The sequence below is a fragment of the Aspergillus novofumigatus genome, assembly GCF_002847465.1.
Source record: "Aspergillus novofumigatus IBT 16806 chromosome Unknown P174scaffold_6, whole genome shotgun sequence".
In the NCBI taxonomy this organism is placed as follows: Eukaryota; Fungi; Ascomycota; class Eurotiomycetes; order Eurotiales; family Aspergillaceae; genus Aspergillus; species Aspergillus novofumigatus.
The window spans coordinates 2,250,217-2,268,797 of record NW_020194279.1 but is presented as its reverse complement, the minus strand read 5'-3'; the positions used below and the strand labels follow the sequence as shown (position 1 = coordinate 2,268,797).

General features: G+C 50.8%; 7 protein-coding genes across 7 annotated transcripts; 5 read left to right on the top strand and 2 right to left on the bottom strand.

The window, feature by feature from the left end:
- Positions 1 to 1,791: 1,791 nt before the first annotated feature.
- Positions 1,792 to 4,998, top strand: P174DRAFT_506086 (putative eukaryotic translation initiation factor eIF-2C4; the record flags this gene model as incomplete). Its single annotated transcript, XM_024831289.1, has 6 exons — positions 1,792 to 1,995; positions 2,064 to 2,176; positions 2,230 to 2,420; positions 2,480 to 2,628; positions 2,684 to 4,520; positions 4,592 to 4,998. The coding sequence occupies 6 exons, from the start codon at positions 1,792 to 1,794 to the stop codon at positions 4,786 to 4,788; spliced, it is 2,691 nt and encodes an 896-aa protein (XP_024680717.1). The 3' UTR covers positions 4,789 to 4,998.
- A 921-nt stretch (positions 4,999 to 5,919) lies between these two features.
- Positions 5,920 to 10,236, bottom strand: P174DRAFT_411153 (SAGA histone acetyltransferase complex subunit SPT7). The gene is made up of 4 exons (XM_024824263.1): positions 8,709 to 10,236; positions 7,501 to 8,633; positions 6,770 to 7,449; positions 5,920 to 6,712 (listed from the first exon to the last, which is right to left on the bottom strand). Exons 1-4 carry the CDS (start codon positions 9,814 to 9,816, stop codon positions 6,070 to 6,072), a joined length of 3,564 nt encoding a protein of 1,187 aa, XP_024680716.1. The 5' UTR covers positions 9,817 to 10,236; the 3' UTR covers positions 5,920 to 6,069.
- On the top strand, positions 10,177 to 11,630 carry P174DRAFT_514478 (VanZ family protein). Its single transcript, XM_024832083.1, has 2 exons — positions 10,177 to 10,487; positions 10,582 to 11,630. The coding sequence occupies exons 1-2, from the start codon at positions 10,463 to 10,465 to the stop codon at positions 11,193 to 11,195; spliced, it is 639 nt and encodes a 212-aa protein (XP_024680715.1). The 5' UTR covers positions 10,177 to 10,462; the 3' UTR covers positions 11,196 to 11,630.
- A 376-nt stretch (positions 11,631 to 12,006) lies between these two features.
- ptpB (tyrosine protein phosphatase PTP1) lies at positions 12,007 to 13,705 on the bottom strand (the record flags this gene model as incomplete). Its single annotated transcript, XM_024822535.1, has 3 exons — positions 12,007 to 12,807; positions 12,870 to 13,135; positions 13,240 to 13,705. Coding segments are annotated over 3 exons (1,533 nt in total), but the record flags the coding sequence as incomplete, so codon positions are not given.
- A 962-nt stretch (positions 13,706 to 14,667) lies between these two features.
- Positions 14,668 to 15,634, top strand: P174DRAFT_453353 (uncharacterized protein). The gene is made up of 4 exons (XM_024829151.1): positions 14,668 to 14,847; positions 14,914 to 14,931; positions 14,991 to 15,105; positions 15,174 to 15,634. Exons 1-4 carry the CDS (start codon positions 14,812 to 14,814, stop codon positions 15,254 to 15,256), a joined length of 252 nt encoding a protein of 83 aa, XP_024680713.1. The 5' UTR covers positions 14,668 to 14,811; the 3' UTR covers positions 15,257 to 15,634.
- Positions 15,635 to 15,643: 9 nt separating this feature from the next.
- Positions 15,644 to 16,118, top strand: P174DRAFT_260603 (uncharacterized protein). Its single transcript, XM_024821490.1, has one exon. It carries the CDS (start codon positions 15,753 to 15,755, stop codon positions 16,080 to 16,082), a length of 330 nt encoding a protein of 109 aa, XP_024680712.1. The 5' UTR covers positions 15,644 to 15,752; the 3' UTR covers positions 16,083 to 16,118.
- Positions 16,119 to 17,081: 963 nt separating this feature from the next.
- On the top strand, positions 17,082 to 18,321 carry midA (putative cell wall protein). Its single transcript, XM_024828013.1, has one exon. The coding sequence runs from the start codon at positions 17,420 to 17,422 to the stop codon at positions 18,215 to 18,217; it is 798 nt and encodes a 265-aa protein (XP_024680711.1). The 5' UTR covers positions 17,082 to 17,419; the 3' UTR covers positions 18,218 to 18,321.
- The last annotated feature ends 260 nt before the right edge of the window (positions 18,322 to 18,581 follow it).

Sequence of the window (18,581 nt, the reverse complement as noted above, 5' to 3'; positions counted from 1 at the left end):
TATCCTTATCATATCGACCTCAGCTCGCTGCTTTTGTGCAGAGCCCTCTCATTGCACTACCACCACCATCAGCACCTCACCAGCACCTCACTAGAACCTGCCCAATTCACCAGGTGCTGTTACCCATGGCGAATAACACATCAACAAACTCTTCAAACAGACCAGAACGTGTGCCTTCCTCTCCTGGTGAGCGTGTCGTCAACAAAAACACTCTCTGATCACTCCGTCCTTCTCTCTCTGCTCAACTCTTACCTATCTGCTGCCTTACATATTACCTCACATATCATCTCACATATCACCTCGCTACCTGTCATCTTCGATCAGCATCCCCATCTCTCTCACCTCGCCATCTTGCTCACATCAAGCTTCATCTTCCTGCCCCGGCTCGCTCACTTACAGATATCCCAGCTATCGCGTCACGAGCCAGTGCTTCCCTCCTGCCTATTTAAGCATCCTTCTTCTCTCCTCTCCCTCTTCCTTCCTTCCTCCTTCCATACCATCCATACCTCCCCTGCTAGTCTTACTCTTTACCTGCTGTGCTGTCTCTGCATCCTACTTGTCGTCTTCCTTGAGACATCCGTCTACCTTCTCCCTTGTCTTTACCGCTCCCACATCATCATCATCATCCTCCTCATTCGCAGACTGCTACTTGACCAGATTACCCTTTTGACTGACGTGGCTCCTGGAAATACGCTGATCATCCCCTCGTCCCTGTTCTCAACAAGACCTACACGTCGTCTTCAAGCCGACTCTCTCTTCGACTTTGCGGCTTGCTCTGTCCGTCCGGTCTATCCAGGTATGTACTCCCAATCGACGCAATAGCCGACCTTCATCAGTAGCATCGGAGCCACTTTCGTGTATCCTCGGACATTTCTCCCCTCTGTTTCTCAAAGAAGCAGTAGGCTGATATTTAGTCCTGACCTTTCCCTGGAGCATAGGTTGTCCGTCGAGACAATCGGCTTGCATGGCTGGTGTTCTTCAGTTTTCCAATGTCCGGCTGTCCTTTGCGTTCGATCCTGCGATTAAAATCTGTATCCGAGTCAGTCTAACAATCGGGCAAAAAACAGAAAGCAAACGGCTCTTAGCGAAATACCCGATCAGTAGCAACAATGGCTGCGCCAGGACGCGGTCACATTGGGGATCCTGCTTTGGATCGTCCAAAGCTCGTCACGGACATGTGCAAGAATCTTGACTTGACAATGGGTGCATTCCAAATCAACCACTTGGTAAGTCGATTCTCGAGTTGGATCTTGCAAAAAGACAAAAATGATTCCTCCGCGAATGGCGTTTGTGTTGCCGCCGGGTCATACCTTTGAGAACAATCCTATTGTCCACGGGAGGTTGATGCAATTATCTGTTGCTGCCGTCCTTCAATACCCTGTTTCCCCTGTCTCTTTCACTGGTCCATTCTTTTTATTCACTACCACCTCATGCAATTGATGCTTTTTTTACATGGTCTTCCTTCGCTGCCCACTTCAAGCTCTGCCCATTCACACTTCTTGTCTATCAAACGACCCAATGCATCCATTGCATCAATTCACCGGCTACAAGCTTCCCATTGATGTAGGAAGCCGATATTCAATCTTGGAGTCCTTTTTCACATTCACATCATCTATGCCATGTCAGCTTCCTCTCATGGCGACGGCAAAGCTATATAAACCCCTTCTTCTCCCCTGCTGTGCCTTCTTCTTTCCCTCTCATGCAAACGCAGACTCTTGTCTTTGACTCACGGCACTATTTCACCCGTTTCTTTGCTCACAACACTTGCTTCATTTCATTACCATCTTCATCATGGAGGACTTCGAGTACATGAACAAACTTGAAGGCGGCCTTCGCCATCTTCGTATCCAGAATGCTGACGAAGTTGCCAAGTACTCTGTTCCTGTCGAGACCGTTGCCCGTCCCAACCACAATCAGACTGGAAAGGAGATCGAAGTTCTTATGAACGCCTATCCCATCACCAAATTTCCTACTCGTAATGTCTACCAGTACGACGTAAGTATTTCCTGCAATCGAACGAACAAGACAATCATTGGAGCAGCACCTTGCTAACAAAGGCAAAGGTTCAAATTGGAAACGGCGTTGAGAAGAATGCGGTCATAAAGAAAGTTTGGAATTGCAATGCTCGCAAGGCCGCCCTGAAGCAGATCGTCTTCGATGGTCAGAAGCTTGCCTGGTATGTGCTAATACCAACCTGTCCTTCGAGCAATCGCTGATTAACATACACAGGTCCATGAATAACTACCCCAACGGTTTGAACGTCGTTGTCGACCTCGATGTGGAACAGGGCCGGCCTGCTGGTAGGACCAGCAACACTTTTCGGTTGACTGTTCGTCCCACGAAGACCGTCAACCTGGCTGTTCTGAACTCCTGGCTTACTGGGCGCACCTCTATGTCGGAGGCGGTCCTTGAGGCTATGAGTAAGTACACCGTTTGCTTGAGCTTCAGCGTGTTCAGTTTCAGTGACTAATAGCCACAGACTTCCTCGATCATGTCCTTCGCGAGCATCCAAGCGGCAAGTTCCTCGCCATTCGCCGCTCTTTCTTCGACCCCAACGGAGAAAACCAAGATCTCGGAAACGGCGTCATTGCCTTCAAGGGTGTCTACCAGGCGATCCGTCCTGCACTGGTAAGCAGGACTCTCTTGTTGAGCTAATCAATATCTTGACTAACTGTTGCATTAGGGCCGTGGTCTCATTGTCAATGTCGATGTGTCCAACTCCTGCTTCTGGGCGCGGACCTCTTTCATGGGCGCCGCTATGGCGGTTCTCGATTGCCGGGACCATCAGCACCTGATGCACCTTCTCAAGCCTGTTGCCGACGGTCATGGTGGTGTTACTGAGTCGACTGGCTTTTACGAGGTTCACCGTCGCCTTCGCAAGCTCGGGGTGCAGCCGCATTACAAAGGCTGTCCTTGCCTTGGTGTCGATTTCATCGTCAAGGGCTTGCTGAACGCAAACGCCCGCCAGTACACCATTGAAATCAAGGACAAAGCCACCGGGAAAACCCAGAAGATGAGCGTGGAGGCCTACTTCAAGAAGAAGTATAATCTCACCTTGAACTACTGGGAGCTTCCTATGGTTGAGATGACCAAGAAAGGCGTTGTCTACCCTATGGAAGTCTTGACCATCCACGGACTCCACCGCTACCCATGGAAGCTGAATGAGTATCAGACTTCAGCTATGATCAAGTATGCCGCATCCCGTCCGGCGGATCGTCTCAATTCCATCCACAAGTCGAAGGCTATGCTTGACCATGCAAAAGACCCGGTCCTCAACACTTTCGGCGTTGCAATCGACAGCAACATGATTCGCACCAAGGCTCGTCTCTTGCCCAGCCCCGACATTCAGTTTGGCGGAAACCAGCGCCTGTCTCCTGGCACCAACGGTCGTTGGGATCTGCGTGGCAAGAAATTCTACCAGCCAAACAAGAGACCCCTAGAAGCGTGGGGTGTGGGGTTCTTCCCTGGAAAGCGAAACGCTATCAACCAAACCCAGGTTCAGCAGTTCTGTGACTTGCTCATGAAGACATACGCCGGGCATGGCGGTATGATCAAAAACAAGCCCCACATCCTTGAGCTTCGTGAGGACATTGGCGAAGCTATTAAGCGTCTCTACAACACGACTGGTCAAAGTTTTCAGAAAGATCCCCAGCTTCTCTTGATCATTGTTCCGGACAAGAACTCCTTTACCTACACACGGATCAAGAAGTCTTGCGACTGCCGCTGGGGTGTGCCCTCTCAAGTCTTGCAGTCCGGTCACTGTGTCAAGCTTAACCCTCAGTACGCCTCTAATGTCTTGATGAAGGTCAATGCCAAGCTTGGTGGCACCACTGCTCGTGCTGTGCCCAAGGTTACTGACGCAACTTTGCGTCCTCGCTCCATGATCATCGGTGCTGATGTGACTCACTCTCCTCTGGGTGTCTGGTCGCCTTCCATGGCGGCAATGTCTGTCTGCATGGACGCTTTCGGTGGCCGCTACTGGGGAGCCTGCGAGGCGAATGGAGATCGCCTTGAAATCATTGCTACTTCCAACATTGAGGTTATTTTGACTCCCCTGATTCGTGAATGGATGGCCACTGTTGGAGAAGGCAGAGCTCCGGAGCACGTCTACTACTTCCGAGATGGAGTCTCCACCGGACAATTCGAACAGGTCCTTCAGCAGGAGGTCTTTGATATGAAGGCCATCTTCATGAAGCTGACCCAAGATCAGTTCAAGGGGAAGTTTACTGTTATCGTCGCGAACAAACGTCATCACCTGCGTGCCTTCCCGCGTCCTGGCGACCGCAACTCCGCGGACCGCAATGGCAACCCCCTTCCTGGCACTCTGATTACTAGAGATGTTACTAGCCCTCACGACTGGGACTTCCTTCTTTACTCGCACATCGCGCTCCAGGGAACTTCTCGTCCTGTGCACTACCATGTGATTCTGGACCAGATCAAGCACAAGGCCCAAGAGCTCGAGAATATGATCTACGACCACTGTTACCAATACATGCGCTCCACAACTTCGGTGTCTCTCTGTAAGTTGCTCTGACTCGCTCGCTTCTCCTGCTGCATGACATTGACTTTGCTAACGTATTACAAATTATAGTCCCCGCTGTCTACTATGCTCATCTCATTGCGACTCGAGCACGGCACCATGAGGATGTCCCGGCTAGCTCTGGTCCTCAGAGCGGTCCTGAGGTGAAGATGACGAACCCCAAGCCGAAGGACCGCCCCGTCGATCCCCGTCTTCTGCCCATTCATGGTACCTCTAACCGTCTGCCTTTCGGAATGTGGTACATCTGAGATTGGCACAGCAGTCACGACTCGTTCTCAGCCAAATCTGACAACTTGCTTGGTTGGTTCCCCCGTTGCAACTTTGTGCTTTTGTGATTTAGTTTTGCGATTTATTAGCTACGGAGTTACACTCGGAATTCGGGCCAGTGATAGCTGATCCAGTTGGGACCGACTGACTCACTCCGGCGAGACGGATGGACCTGACGAGATGGCCGTTGCTGGCCAGAATTTTACCTAATGGGAATCATTTTACTGTTTTAATCCTGATCCAATGGCCCTAACAACCGTAGATTAGAAGTCATATTACCTTGGACATGCCTCAGCTTCGTAAGACTTCTCTAGATATCCGTATAATGGCCTCGCGGTAAGGATGTGCGCGTAGTTTGCTTCGTAAATTGTCTTACTTGCTTATCGGCCTGGCTGATGCCACGAACTCCTACAGCTTCGGCGGAATGGGTTGAAGTTATGCTGAGACAGGGGCCATACGGACTTAGGAAATTGTAGTGGTTGAAGAGGTGCATTTATCTCTTCTGTTCCTTCAAATAATATGCCAAATACCCTTGCCGGATCATTGCACCCAACGGCTAGCTTGTAGGCAATCATACATAGAACAAGAGATACAACCATGGAGATAGACAGTACTCATAAAAAGAAGTAGAGCGATACTTCGGATCGATTAAAGGAATCATGACTGTCAAGAATCGATACAATAAGCCAACAAAACTCCGACAAAAGCCGGGCAGGCGAACAAAACGAGGAAGAAAAGAAGAAGAAAGTGCAGACAAAGAGACAATCGTGTTTTCAGACGATGTGTTGTCGGAGGAGTAGAGTTGGTGCTGGTCATGCGAGTCTCGAGTGATCATTATGGGATCGGGAAGATGGGATGGAGAGAAGCGAAAGACTGAGGTGTATACCACTGGAGCTGGGATATTCTATGTTCTCTTGTTTGGGTTGACGGTGTGATGATCAAATTTAGTTAGATTGCAGACAAGGGAAGGGACAGCAGTGTAAGTGCATTGAGGCGTCCGCTGTCTGGTCTAATTGCGGAGAAAAGCTTCAAGGCGTTTGTACAAAGCTGATTTTATGTTCAAGAGGGCGCTGGTACTCAGAGGGATGAATCGTTGAAAAAAGAGGAAAAGGGTAAGAAAACATTTGTTGAGAAAGAAAGGCCAGGTATAAAGATAGTAATAATGATAAAGTTACAATACACAAGAAGTCTTCTCCAAGGCGTCCGGAAGCACCTGAATATCCTCAATGAAAGTCAACCCGGTCCGGCATCACAGTCATAAATCATGACGCATCGCCCGCAGCTCCATTCGCCAAGGGTACAGTACTGTCGTTATTCTTGCTCTGGCCGGGATTTGCAGTGTTGGTGGGAGCACTGTTTTCACCACCGACGGCATCCGACACAGCGGAGCTGTCAAGTCCGTTCTTAGCGCTGACTTCGGTTGTCGAAACCGCGGTCTCATCTCCTGCTGCATCTTCGGCCTTCAGATTCTTCATGGCCGGATTAGTAGGTAGCGCACCGTCCATACCCGTTGCAGCTTCGCCGCCCTCGGCAGTAGATCCTGGGATGCCTGCCGACCCGCTATTCTTCTTGACCTTTTTCTTGCTAGGCTCCGAGAAAGAGGGCCTGGGCACAGCTGACTGCCCGGGAGCGGACGGCGGGAGTGGCCGTTTCTGCGGACTGGTAGTAAGGCCGTGTTGGCCAGAAGGGGGAGGGATTTTGCCAGATGCCGGAAGGCGCGGTCGCGCAGCCATTGGTCTCTGCTTGGGCGGAAGCTCGAGATCCTCCACAAGGGGCTCGTTGTTGCTTGCCTGTAGCTTGGCACGGAAGAATTCCTGCACCAGACCGATCTGCTTGGACACTGATTCTGATGTGACACGCGGGTAGGGAGGTGGAGGTGGGAAGAGTGTGACGGCTTGAGCAGCGCTTTTAGAAGATTAGCTCCAGTGTTCGCAGTCAAAGTACAATAAAAAAGTGACATACCTTGGGTTCTGGGCCTGAGCGGCATTGTACATCCTGTTTTGAAGAAGATGAAGGGGAACGCTGAGCGTTGCCAGGCCAAATTCTCTATCCAGCCCCAACTCCTTAAATCCGAAAAAGTCTTCGTCGATGTCCTCAGCGAAATCACCGCCGATGAACTGCTCACTTCCATCTGCAAATGCCTTCGAGCCATCTTCACCGCCGTCCGCAAGGGCAGGACGCAAGAGTTCCGAAAGCAGGGACCGCATGCGCTCATGCACAGTGGCCAATTTTGTTCCAAGTCGTTCGACATCATCTTTGATGTAGGACTCGAGGGACTCCACGTCTGTTCCAACCGAAGAGAGAGTGTGTAAGACGATCTCCGGTTCAGTATAGGCCCGCTTCCACTGTGAAGTCGAGGACGAGGTTTCAGTAGGAGGGACTTTCGGAGCTTCCATGTAGGATTTCATGGTCTCGCCAATCTTCAAGAAGAAGTCCGAAGCAATATCAGTCACTACGTCCAGAGCTGACGGCTGGCACTCCTCAAACCCGTTATGATAAAAGATCTTGGCAACTGAGCGCTGCAGAGCAGCTTTGCAGACCCAAGGAGCCACCACTGGCCCCTCGTCATTCATGACATGAGGAGGGACATCTGCCTCAACAAAGGGTTCTGGATTGTACTTCTGGAATTGATTTTGATACATCTGAGACAGATTAGGAGGTTCCTAGCTACCAAGCAAAGAACCGAGACTTACCTGAGCTTGCAGTTGCATCTGCTTAACAATCCCAATTTTCGAGCAGATCTTTCGTGTTTCTTGCATTTGCCGCATGTTTGCATCCATTTTTCGAGAGAGCTTGCTATCCGGCTGAACAAATAGTCCCTTTGGCAGAATCCTCAGAAACTCCTCTGATGCATCAATGACATTGCCATCGGTATCTTCTCTCCACAGCAACTGTTCGGGGAGATCAGGAACACCAGACATGACGTCGTAGTAATCGGGAATGACCCTTTCCTCGTCACCTGCAATGCCCTCGGCCAAGGTCTCCCCAGCAGCATCGGCCTCCATGGCCTGCGAGTTTGCATCGCGGGCGTGATCGCCTTCTGCAATGGCCTGTTTCTGGTTTTTCAACCATCTTCTCATTCCATGCTTTGTCCTAAGCAAGGCCGGTTCGTCCGAGTTGAGCTTGTCACCCTTGAAAAGGCGATGGCGCTCCGCAGCAATGACAGCTCGGTCCTTCTTTGTGACCTGCTTCCAGACTTTGTATTCAGGATCCTCAATCTCTATGCCCGGTGTGTTTAGAGCGCTCAGTGCATTGCTTGGAGTTGGTAAACCGTCGATCTCCATCGAGTCGCCGTGGACACCCTGTAGCCCCGTTCCGGCGCCGGCAGGGTCAGAAGGTGTTTGGGTTCTCGGAGGTGGCGTCGCGAATCCATTCGGAGCACCCTCCATGGCAACATCGGAATCCGAACGTACAGGCGCGGGCGGCTGAGAAGCTGGAGGTTCCGATGCGCTTGGAGTATCCCGAGCCGGAGCGGTGCCCTTCTTTGCGGCCGACTTCCCGGGTGCTTTCCTGCCTCTCGACGACATTATAGGTTCGTCGTCACTTTCCTCGGCGCCGTCAAGCTCCGCAAGCTGCATCCTTCGTTCCTCCGCCTCGACTTCAGCGCGATCTCTGATGACGATATCCGGTATGAGGGGAACCAGCTTTTCGGTCTCCTTCTTCATGTACATGGCGTGCTTGCGCAGGAAATGCTCTGGATTCGTGTTGTACTTGAAACAGTTGGACCAGATGAGGTTGAGGTCATCGACAAACTCCTGTTTCGATTTGTACTGAAGCGCCTTGAGTTTCTTTGTCATTGTCCCCAGATCCATCGGGTGTTTGATGACTGCGACGGAGATCAGTACAACTGTTACTTCATACTACTACAGGTTCGCGTGTAGAGAAGAGGATGGTCCCTTACTGGTATAATAATCCGGAGCATCTCGCTTGTTAACACGAGTCAAGAAAGCGGATGAATGCTCTGTCATAGCCTTGAGCTCGCTCAACACCTTCTCGGCAGCTTCGTAGAGCTCCTCCTGGCCAATCTTGTCTTCACTGGCCCATTTGCTTCGATTCTTGCGGACTTCGCTCATCAAGCTTCGAAGTTCGGCGTCCGACGCTTGGACCATGTTGCGCTTCATGTCGATGCGCGCAATGAGGTTCTTCAAGGTCAGACTCGAAGCGCCCAAGTTGGCATTACTGAGGGAGCCGTAACCGTCCGTGCTCGCGTTCGCATTGGTGCTGCCCGCATTGGCTTGACTTGACATTTCAGCTTCTACTTGCCTCTCGGATTCTTCTAGACGCTGTTGGTCCAGCATAGCATCCCTGTCGTTCTCTAACGTGTGGAACATGGTGTGGAAACTTTTCCGCGCCGCTTCCTCGGTGGCTTTCTTGTCCTCCTCCAGCTTCTTCCGGATGTCCTCAAGTGTCTCCTTCTTCACTTCCTTGGGGTTATCGGCCGCAACCGATGCAGCGGTGCTCGGAAGATGCTTCGGAGACGGGACACCGCTAGGGTCATGGGACGGAACAGATGACTTGGATTTGGGCGGGGTGGGAGCCTCAGCCTCCTCCTCCTCCTCCTCCTCCTCCTCCTCCTCATCGTCGTCGTCATATTCGTCATAATCATCATCGTCCAATTTTCTCGCCGGTTTCTTAGGCGCGACGGGGAGCGACACCGGTTCGTCGGCGCGGTTGATTTGGGACTCGTGTTCCTCCGTCTCAATGTCAGCAGCGCCGAGGTCCTCTTCTGCGGTATGTTGTTTCGCAAACAAGGCGTTTATTTTCGCCTCGCTGCGCTTGTACAAATCGCGAAAGGTGGCAATGCGTGGATCTTCATCGGCCGCGGTATCAGACTCCGATATCAAAGTACCCGCGTGAGCGCCATCGGCCCCGGCAGAGGCGCGCATTTGCGGCGTCTTGAGCCCGGAAAAAGATTTAGAGTAGCCATTGACAGACCGCAAGTCATTGGGATCGTCGGCGTGCCGGAGACGTCCTGGTGGCTGCCAGGTGTGGTGGTGACCGAGCGACATGCTCGCTCCAAAACCCCGGTTCTGGGGCGGGCGAGGGGGCTCGTTTCTCCACGTTTAGGAACAGGTCCAGGAGGGAAAGAACAGTGGGGGTCGACAGGGAAAAAAAGACATAGAGAGAAAGGCCCAACCGAGAAAAGTCACAGGAAGATTCTTCCCGGTCCAAAACCGATGGCGCGGGGGATGAAAATTGATGGCGAAGATGGACACTTCTGTATGAGGATCTCTGCGCGAACGGATGAGGTGAGGTTGAACGTGAAGGCGGAAAGGCTGCCGCAGTTTCAGACCAATTGCGCAGTTCGAGGTTGGAGGCAGCAGACGATCATCACGAGCAATCTCTCTAGTGAATTATTTGTAGAAAGGAAAAAAGACAATAGGACGAATATGATTGTCAGTATGGCTTCTGTCAACAGTATCTTCTCTTCTGTTGTCAACCTCGAGTGATGATATTCTCCATTATTTGCGCCTCAGGACTATAATGCAGCAACCCATCCAGATGCAGCAGCACATGACGAACCCGGAAGGTCGCCAGTAATCAATCAGTAGACTAGCAGCAGCGAGACATCACCGTTTCCTTTCATTTAATTAATTGCCGACAGCTCCTCCAAGATAGCTTCGAGGTCCTTAAACCTTCAGTTCTCCTTTCACCATGCGAATCCGCTACCCCTTCGCAGGTAAGTTCGAAGTCCAAGTGTTGCACCTATAGCTTCAGGCATCACTTACTCTTTCCGGACAATACAACACAGCGACCTAACTAACGACACACAGGTGCCTTTCTCTTCCTCCTAATCCTCGCAGCCTACATCGGCCTGCTCCCTCACAGCACCTCCTCCTCAATCCCATCAAATCTCCAACCAAACGACAAATTCCTGCACGTCGTCACCTTCTTCTTCCTCTCCCTCGTCTTCTACTGGATCCCGGATACCACCCGCCGCCGCTCTCTGCAATTGACCTTGCTCATCTGCACCCTTGCCCTCGGCATCGGCTCCGAGATCGTCCAAGCCATCCTCCCCAACGACCGCCCATTCGACCCCTTCGACATCCTCGCCAACCTCGTCGGCAGCCTCGGCGCCGTCGGCCTATGCAGCTGGTACCACCGGCGGATGCTAGAGCGGCGGCGCAAGGCCCGCTTCGGGGCGCTGGGCGACGAGCGCGGGGATGACGTCGAGCTAGGCGGCGCTGGCGGTTCGGAGAGTGGCCTCGGGCCGCAGGAATCGGGCGTGATGTCGCTGGAGCAGGAGGTCGACAATTGGGATGAGAATGCGGCGGACACCTGGGATACGGAGGAGGGGGCGGATGAGTATTCCGCTGCTGCTCCGGGGCGGGGTCCGGAGTCCAAGGTCTCGCCTGTTAACGACGAGGGCGCGAAACGGACTGATTGATTCGGCTTGCGGTTTGTTTTTGAGTCGTAAGGTCTTGCCCGTTGCGCTGGGCAGATTAGAAAAAGCACCACCGACGTGTGCATTTACAGGTCGCTCATCGCTGATGAGCCCCATCCATTGTCATGTCTATATGCCTCCGTCTACCTTAACGACTGCCTCTGTGGAAAAGAAATCCTTGTTTATGATATTTATGGCTATGTTGTGAATCTCTGGGCTGACGCTGTACATTTATATCGTCCTTTTTCTCGTGCTTATATACCACCCTCTACTTCGGGAAATTCTGCTTGGAATTTATGGCGTCGCATGTACTCAGCGAGAACCTATAAATCAACTTTTTGTCTTGCTGAATGGGATCTTTCAGGTGACTTGCGGTCTACATGCACATGGGTTTCCGCGAGCCTAACCTACCCTTCACTCCTTGACAGGCAATCCAGTCGATACAACGACTCTTAAAGAAACATGCATTGGATATTATATTCCTCGTAACCATATTCAGAAAGTTTATGTTACACCAATTCTATTGCTGGGAAGTTCCGACCAGGGAGAGGAAGAACGACTTTGAGACCACGAGCAAACGCACGGGAGTCAGTAATCAATGAAGTAGTCAAACATGATCCGGTATGCGATAATGTGCGATAGTGACGAATAGACGCAATGCAGGCCAGGGAAAAATCATGATAAGTCGTCAACGTAAGACAGGTGGATTGTATCTGAAGGCAAGGGGTGTATGTACGCAGAATCGAAACGTGGGTATGTGTAATCGGAGTGCTTCATTCATGCTCAGAGTTTCCTGGCGTTCCAGGCCAGCTCCTCATGGCGAGGGACTATCAGTGACTGGCTCCAGCTCAGGTTTATGGGAAGGTAGATACTCGGAACTGTTCGATAGCTTGGCCATCTTCGCAGATCTCTCATCTAATCTCCGCCCTGCGTAGCTCGTCGTCTTGCCAAGTTTAAGGTCGACCTGCTCGCGGAGCACTTCATAGATGAACTGCAGTTGCATTTCGTTATAGACCATCATCATCCGCTGTTCTCGCATTCGGTTGACTGTTTCAAAAACAGGATCGGTTTGCGGGTCGGTCACCTTGAGCAGCTGCCCCGATTCGAGTTCCCGCAAAAGATGGTCTAATGCAATGAAAGTGCCGGTGCGACCAACACCAGCGCTGCAATGCACGATCCGTGGGTTATCCGATGAACATTTGGACGCAGAGAGCTCAATCAAGCGAAGCAGCGCTTCGCGGTCCTCGCCTTCTGGCTTAGAGTAATCCGCCCAGCCAGCAAAAAGGAAATGCCAGACAATCTTTGACTCGTTGGCCAAGGTGAGTCGCAGTTTGCGAACCTCAGAGCGAGAGTGTTGGTCAAAGCTCGATTCCAATAGAGTGACTTCGCCCATTATGTTGTCATTCGCTTCTTCGTACTCCTCGTTGTGTTCGAAAGGGTCATCCTCGTCGCGCCGCAGAATCATGGAAGGCCGGTCATGGTCTAGAGGAAAGTATTGTGCGCATTTCTCGCGGCCCAACTCGACCGTCTGCGTGAGCATGACGATGACAGCAACATCCTTGCTTTCGTGGAATACCATGTGCCAGAAATGAGCAAGGTGGCCTACTTTCGGTCCCTTTTCACACACAAGAATTAGTGGGTCGATAGGCCCGCCATGACATACGGATGCCCACATACCTGTGTTGCAATGTACCTCCTCTCCTCCTGAGACACTGAATCAGTAAGGACGATGGGCGATGCATTGATGAAATCGCATTCGCCTTCCGGCACCCTGAGATGGATGCGCGAGTTTGCCCATGCCTGCACGTTCATATATCGGTTTCGAGCCCTGACCTCGGGATCCGCCTCCAAAGCCCAACGGTGGGCGGGGTCATTCGACAGCATCCCCTCGGCGAAGCGCGCCCGTTGTAGCCATTCCAATTCCTCAAATTTCTGGTGTATCTCTAGGATAATAATGAAGCGTCAGTGACTCTGCGACACTTCAGGACAATAACGTCTTGTGCAGCGATCGGCAACCGAAGTTGTCATCCGACGGGCGCATACTGACCGATGGCAGATTGGCACAGAAACGGGGGAACGAGTTCATTATCACCAGCTTCCAGGCCGGGATCATCTAACTCGGAACCGGACACAACGTCGAAACCACCTTCAGTATCTTCCGGTAGAGCACGCTTAGTCGCCTGGACACTCGTATCGATCTTGATGGTGGGATGCGCCATCTTGGCCGCAGCGATCCTTTGGAAGGCTCGAACCTTGCCTAGGACGCCGCGCGCCTTCTTCGAGACCCGCTTTCGAGTTGAAGCAAGCTTTCGAGTGCCGCTGCGGAAACTGAGAGTATCTGGAGAAGGGGAGCGGGAGGGTGGTGCTGTAATAATCTGCCCCGCGTTACCGTCCGATGGGTCGTCGCTCGTGCCGTTGGAGGGGTGTGGCAGGGATGATATCTGTAGCGTGGACAGATCGGGACAGCTATGGCAGCTGCCCCTGGTCGTGATTTTCTTGGCCAGATTTTCAGGTCTCACAGGAACAACTTGCTGTCGGTTAATATCTAGGGAAGAATGAGTGTTTGTATAGAATCGGGTCGGTCGCGAGGCCACCGTTAAGGTCCACGAAATGGAAGAGGTAATCTCGACTGGTTTCTCCTACGTTGAGGCAGGAGGTAACGAAGGCAGCGAAGATTTTCCTTTCGAGACGCCAATGCTAGGCACGATCAAGGGCCGTTAAGGTCGATAGTACCAGAGGTATAGAATGCGGAAAAAATTCATCCAGAGGAAAATTACGAAAAAAGATAGAAATAATGAAGAGAGATTATTGGAGCCCCTCACGAAACGCGATCAATTTTGGTCTCCCCGCACCTGCAAGATTAATGTAAAAGTCGATTAGAACGTGGCCAGGAACCTGCCGATCATTATATATTCACAAGAAAGCAGCATATAAGGAGAGTAGTTGTTGGGAGAAAGAAGGAACAAAGGGAGTAGAAGAGGGACAGGATCGTCTGATGGTGTCGAATGCGACGTTTCAACTTTCAAGAACAAAGGCTAGGATAGAATTGTTGGGGTGTGTCTAGTGATGTAATCGCTAAAGAAGGATGTTGATATCACATAGAGGAAGAAAACACATATAGTAGGGGAAAGGGAGAAAGACGACATAAGTATCCATAGAAGAGCTCTTACTAGGTGTTTTTAGAGACCTGCAAAGAAGTGTAGGAGGAGTAATATGCTACAAAACAAAGCAACAATAATCATCCTGACCTCTAGAATACAGTCCTACTGTTCTCACTACTCAATATCAATATGTATATCCAAAATATCTTGACTTGGAGGCGAAGAAACTCTGTTTCCTTCCATGGAGAACGAGAATGATCATTAGAACAGCAAATCCCCGCTTCTGACTGGTCGAGCTGTCAAACGCGCCACAAAAGGCTAAAACGCGCATAAGAGCGTGGCGCAGAGCCTCTTTTTTTCTTCCCAACTCCCAGCCATCACACGCCAAATCCGGCTACTACTTTCACTCTGTGCTCTACGCTCAGAGCTTATGGGTGCCTGATGGATTCCGCTGACGCCTACGATCACATGAGACTATCTTCTATAAGCTTTGAAAAATAACTATCAGCAGTCCACAAATGGTTTTCAAGCTTTTTTGGCTCCGAACCCTGGAGGTACGTAGCACCCCATCTGACAGACCAAAGTCTCGATGGCCAGCGTTTGACTGACATTTGTAGTAGGTTTGGTTAACTGCACGGGTATGTTTGCCTTCAAGGCATCTCAAAAAGGATTTGCAAAGCTGACTTGTTGACTACAGCTGCTGGCCAGCCCGACATTTCACAGGATGGTCGGAAGAGTCCACCAAAAGGTTCAACACCTCAGGCACGGTGTACCTCCCGAGGAAATGGGAGGTACCAAGCTTGAAAAGAATGGTATGCGAGATACTGCACCAGAAACAATCATTTCTCTGAAGAGATTGTGCTGACGGCTTTGTCCATAGGTCCCGGCCTCAAACAGCTTTTCCAATACTTCAAAGAAGAAATCAAAGATCAGCTCAAGGGCAAGCCGCCGAATAAACTATGAACCCGACTTTACCAGATTCTAGATATCTCACGTCACGAGTCGATGTACGATATTGTTTTGTGATGACCTACAATGATACCCATCCATCGCTTTCTCTGCTTTGGCTTCCCCCGCCTCATTCGCGATAAACTGTCTATACCGTTGAGCTTTGGCTAGACCGGATAAAGATTGGGCTGCAGATTTCCTCGCGCCGTGAGCTGCAACCCTCATTCCATCCGAAGAAGAAGGTCTTGCTTCATTCCGCTTTGCCCAGCCGATTTATATGGACTGTTTGGCTAGGCTTTGAAGTTCGAAGCATATATACATGGATAGTACTACTCATGTTGATTTCTTCAACGTGTAGCTTAGTGTTGACGACAAATGAAACGAACCCATTTCATATAGTGTATGATCCTACAGAAGCCCTTAAAAGTAACACCTCGGTAATGACACCCTCGGGGTGGTCTATGAAGAGCACAACGTGTATCTCGGCCATCTCGGCCACTACTGCTGAACCATGGCGCGAGATGATGGATCTCATGTAAACAATGACCGTCCGAGTATTGTACCTGCAGGAGGCACACGTGAGCCCATTTATGCATATGTCTCCGAAGTATCATACGCCTGTAGTCATGCGAGTACGATTTTCGAAGGTGCCGCCGTGTTCCGGCGACGAAGTATTATTTGCGCTGTTTCGACTTCAGATGTTTTAATGCCAGAGTTTTCGCTAAGAACATCCATGCTTGACAGACTACTCGCCTTTGGAAGTGAAGCTACGCTGTCATACGTCCTATGTATGTACCTCTCTCAGCTCTATCTTATATATAGTACTTTCCTTGGATCTTAGTAGCATAACAAGCTGGCAGACTCCCTTGCGCATAAAGCATACAGGGAGAATTCTGTCAGAAGAAATAACTAACTACGGATCATGTCTTGTCCCGTGACAAAAGCGTATTTGCATAGTTATGTCGTCGGCATGTGCGGCACACGTAAGATAGGATCCATCACTGCCATAAAGGGAAGATTTCCGTAGTAATTTACGGAATGGTAGATGGTCGATCCAAGGGAGTATTGATGATACCTTCATGACAGATATATTCCATATATCCTGTGTCCGAGCACTTCTTAACCATCCATAGACATGGAGCGATGACTGAGTGAGACTCATGACAATGTTTGTTGTGCTTAGCTAATATTAATGGCGCATGATCCGAGGAGAGAGCTCATCAAAGCATGCCGAAGCTCTTTAAGTGGTGGGTATTAGGACTCCAAGAAGCGGCTGGGGCGGTGGTAGTGCGTAAGGTATGGTAAATGTTCATTAAGTGGGTGCCTTAAAATAGCAGCATTGATCAGCATTGATGAATAAGCATGTTGAGCTTTAACTTAGTTAACTAGGTAGTAGGAAGATAGTTGATGTTATGCAGTGTTCGGCTGGCATATTCAAGGGAGCCGATAGCCCGACATTCGATGGAAAATACCACGCCAAGGCCAACTACCATTGTACAGTAGGTGACGGATTCGTCGAGCAGTCAGTATGCCAACCAAACTAAAAGATCAAAGGTCAGGGCGTCCTAGCTCCGGCTAAAATTCTTTCCTGTATGCCCATTGGAGAAGCATGGTCTAGACTGTCTCAGCTGCTTTGTGGCTATTGGCCAGGTGACTCAGTTGCAGCGCTAGTCTTGGATCCGTACATTTATTTGCTGGCACGGGTGTTTGGGCTTTTCCAGAGATGGTATGGTGGTACGGTAACGTGGTACCGGGTCAGGCCAAAATCTGAGACCTGTGGACTGGCAGTACAACATCCCTTGGGTACCATTACAGACCCGCGACGGTTTCTGTCTTGGATTATTTTCCTACCTTCTGACTTTCCAACCCTTTCTTCTTCCTCCAGTCCTTTCCCTTTTATCCCGCCTCCCTTACGCTCGCTGCCTGCACATCGTGCCTTCTCTTCGAATCTGGTCATTCGTTAACCCCTCTGTCACTGTGTGCCTCTCCTGACTTGAAACACCTGCACTTCACGCGCCAAAGAGGTCTCACTTATTTGAATCACCTCAGTCAACAGTCTCAACACAGCCCCGTCTTGAGTCGAGTCATCTCATATACTACCGGTCACCGTCTCGGTAAAGAGATCTTCGACATCTTCGACTAAGTCACCTCTCGGTCACGCCTCATACCTCACCCATCATGCGAGTCGTCCGTCTCTCGTTCCTCCTCTACTCTCTGGCCCTCGTGGCCGTCACGGCTGGCCAGAGCCAGGGAGTCACTGACATAGCTGCCGTCACCTCTGGCCTCCCAGCGCCGACCACCACGGATTCGTCGACGACCTCGACAACATCATCGTCTGAGTCCAAAGAGACCACATCTACTACTAGTTCCGAGAGTACAAAGTCGACAACAACAACATCAACGGATACTACCTCGACCACCTCTAAGAACGATAACCCTGCGCCTACCCCAACCACATTGTCCACAACTTCCAAAGACGATACTCCAGCATCTACCACCACCTCTGATGGTACGTCGGCAGCTGAGACCAGCGGAACGAAGACTTCCAGTTCGAGCGATGTGGTCAAGACGATCACCACGACTCACACGATCAGTGGAACACCTGTGCCGACCACGTACACCACCACTTCTCCACAAGGCAGCAGCTCGACGGATTCTCCTAGCTTGAACGGCTCAACCAACAAGGACTCCAGCTCTGGTCTCTCTTCTTCTCAGAAGAAGATCATTATCGGTGTCGTGGTGGGTGTTGGTGGTGCCATCATCATCGGTGCTATTGCTGTAGTCATGTGGAGGATCCGTGCCAGAAGACGTGCCGCGGCCGACAACGATGAGGCTGCCGATCTCATGAGTGGCACAGCTGTCGGTAGCGGTACTCGAGAGAAGGCCCCCAGCCCTGGGGCTGGCGGTACGCCATTCAGAAGTACACTCGACCAATACCACAACCCTGGTCCTGTTAACGCTGCGTCCAACTTCTAAGGGTCGTTTAGGCCACTTTAGCTGATGACAGTTCCTTGGTACCCTTCTTTCAAGGTTGTACATCTGTATGAGTATACGCACGTCCTTTTTTTTTTTTTTTTTTTTCATTTGGCGCTTACAAGTGGGAAGCATCTTTGTTCTTTTCCTTGCTTTCTTTTCCTTTGACTGCGTCCTCGCCATCTGCGATCGTATCTTTTCTTGCATCGTGCCACTGGCACGCGATAGACTGTCCGTCATTCCTTTTGATTACGCTCCTTTCTGCAGCTCAGCTGTTCTCACGATGGTCTTTTTCTTGATTCCCCCTTTCGAACAACTCCATTATGTACAGGAATGCACTGGTTCGACTTATCTCCGTCGCCGTCTC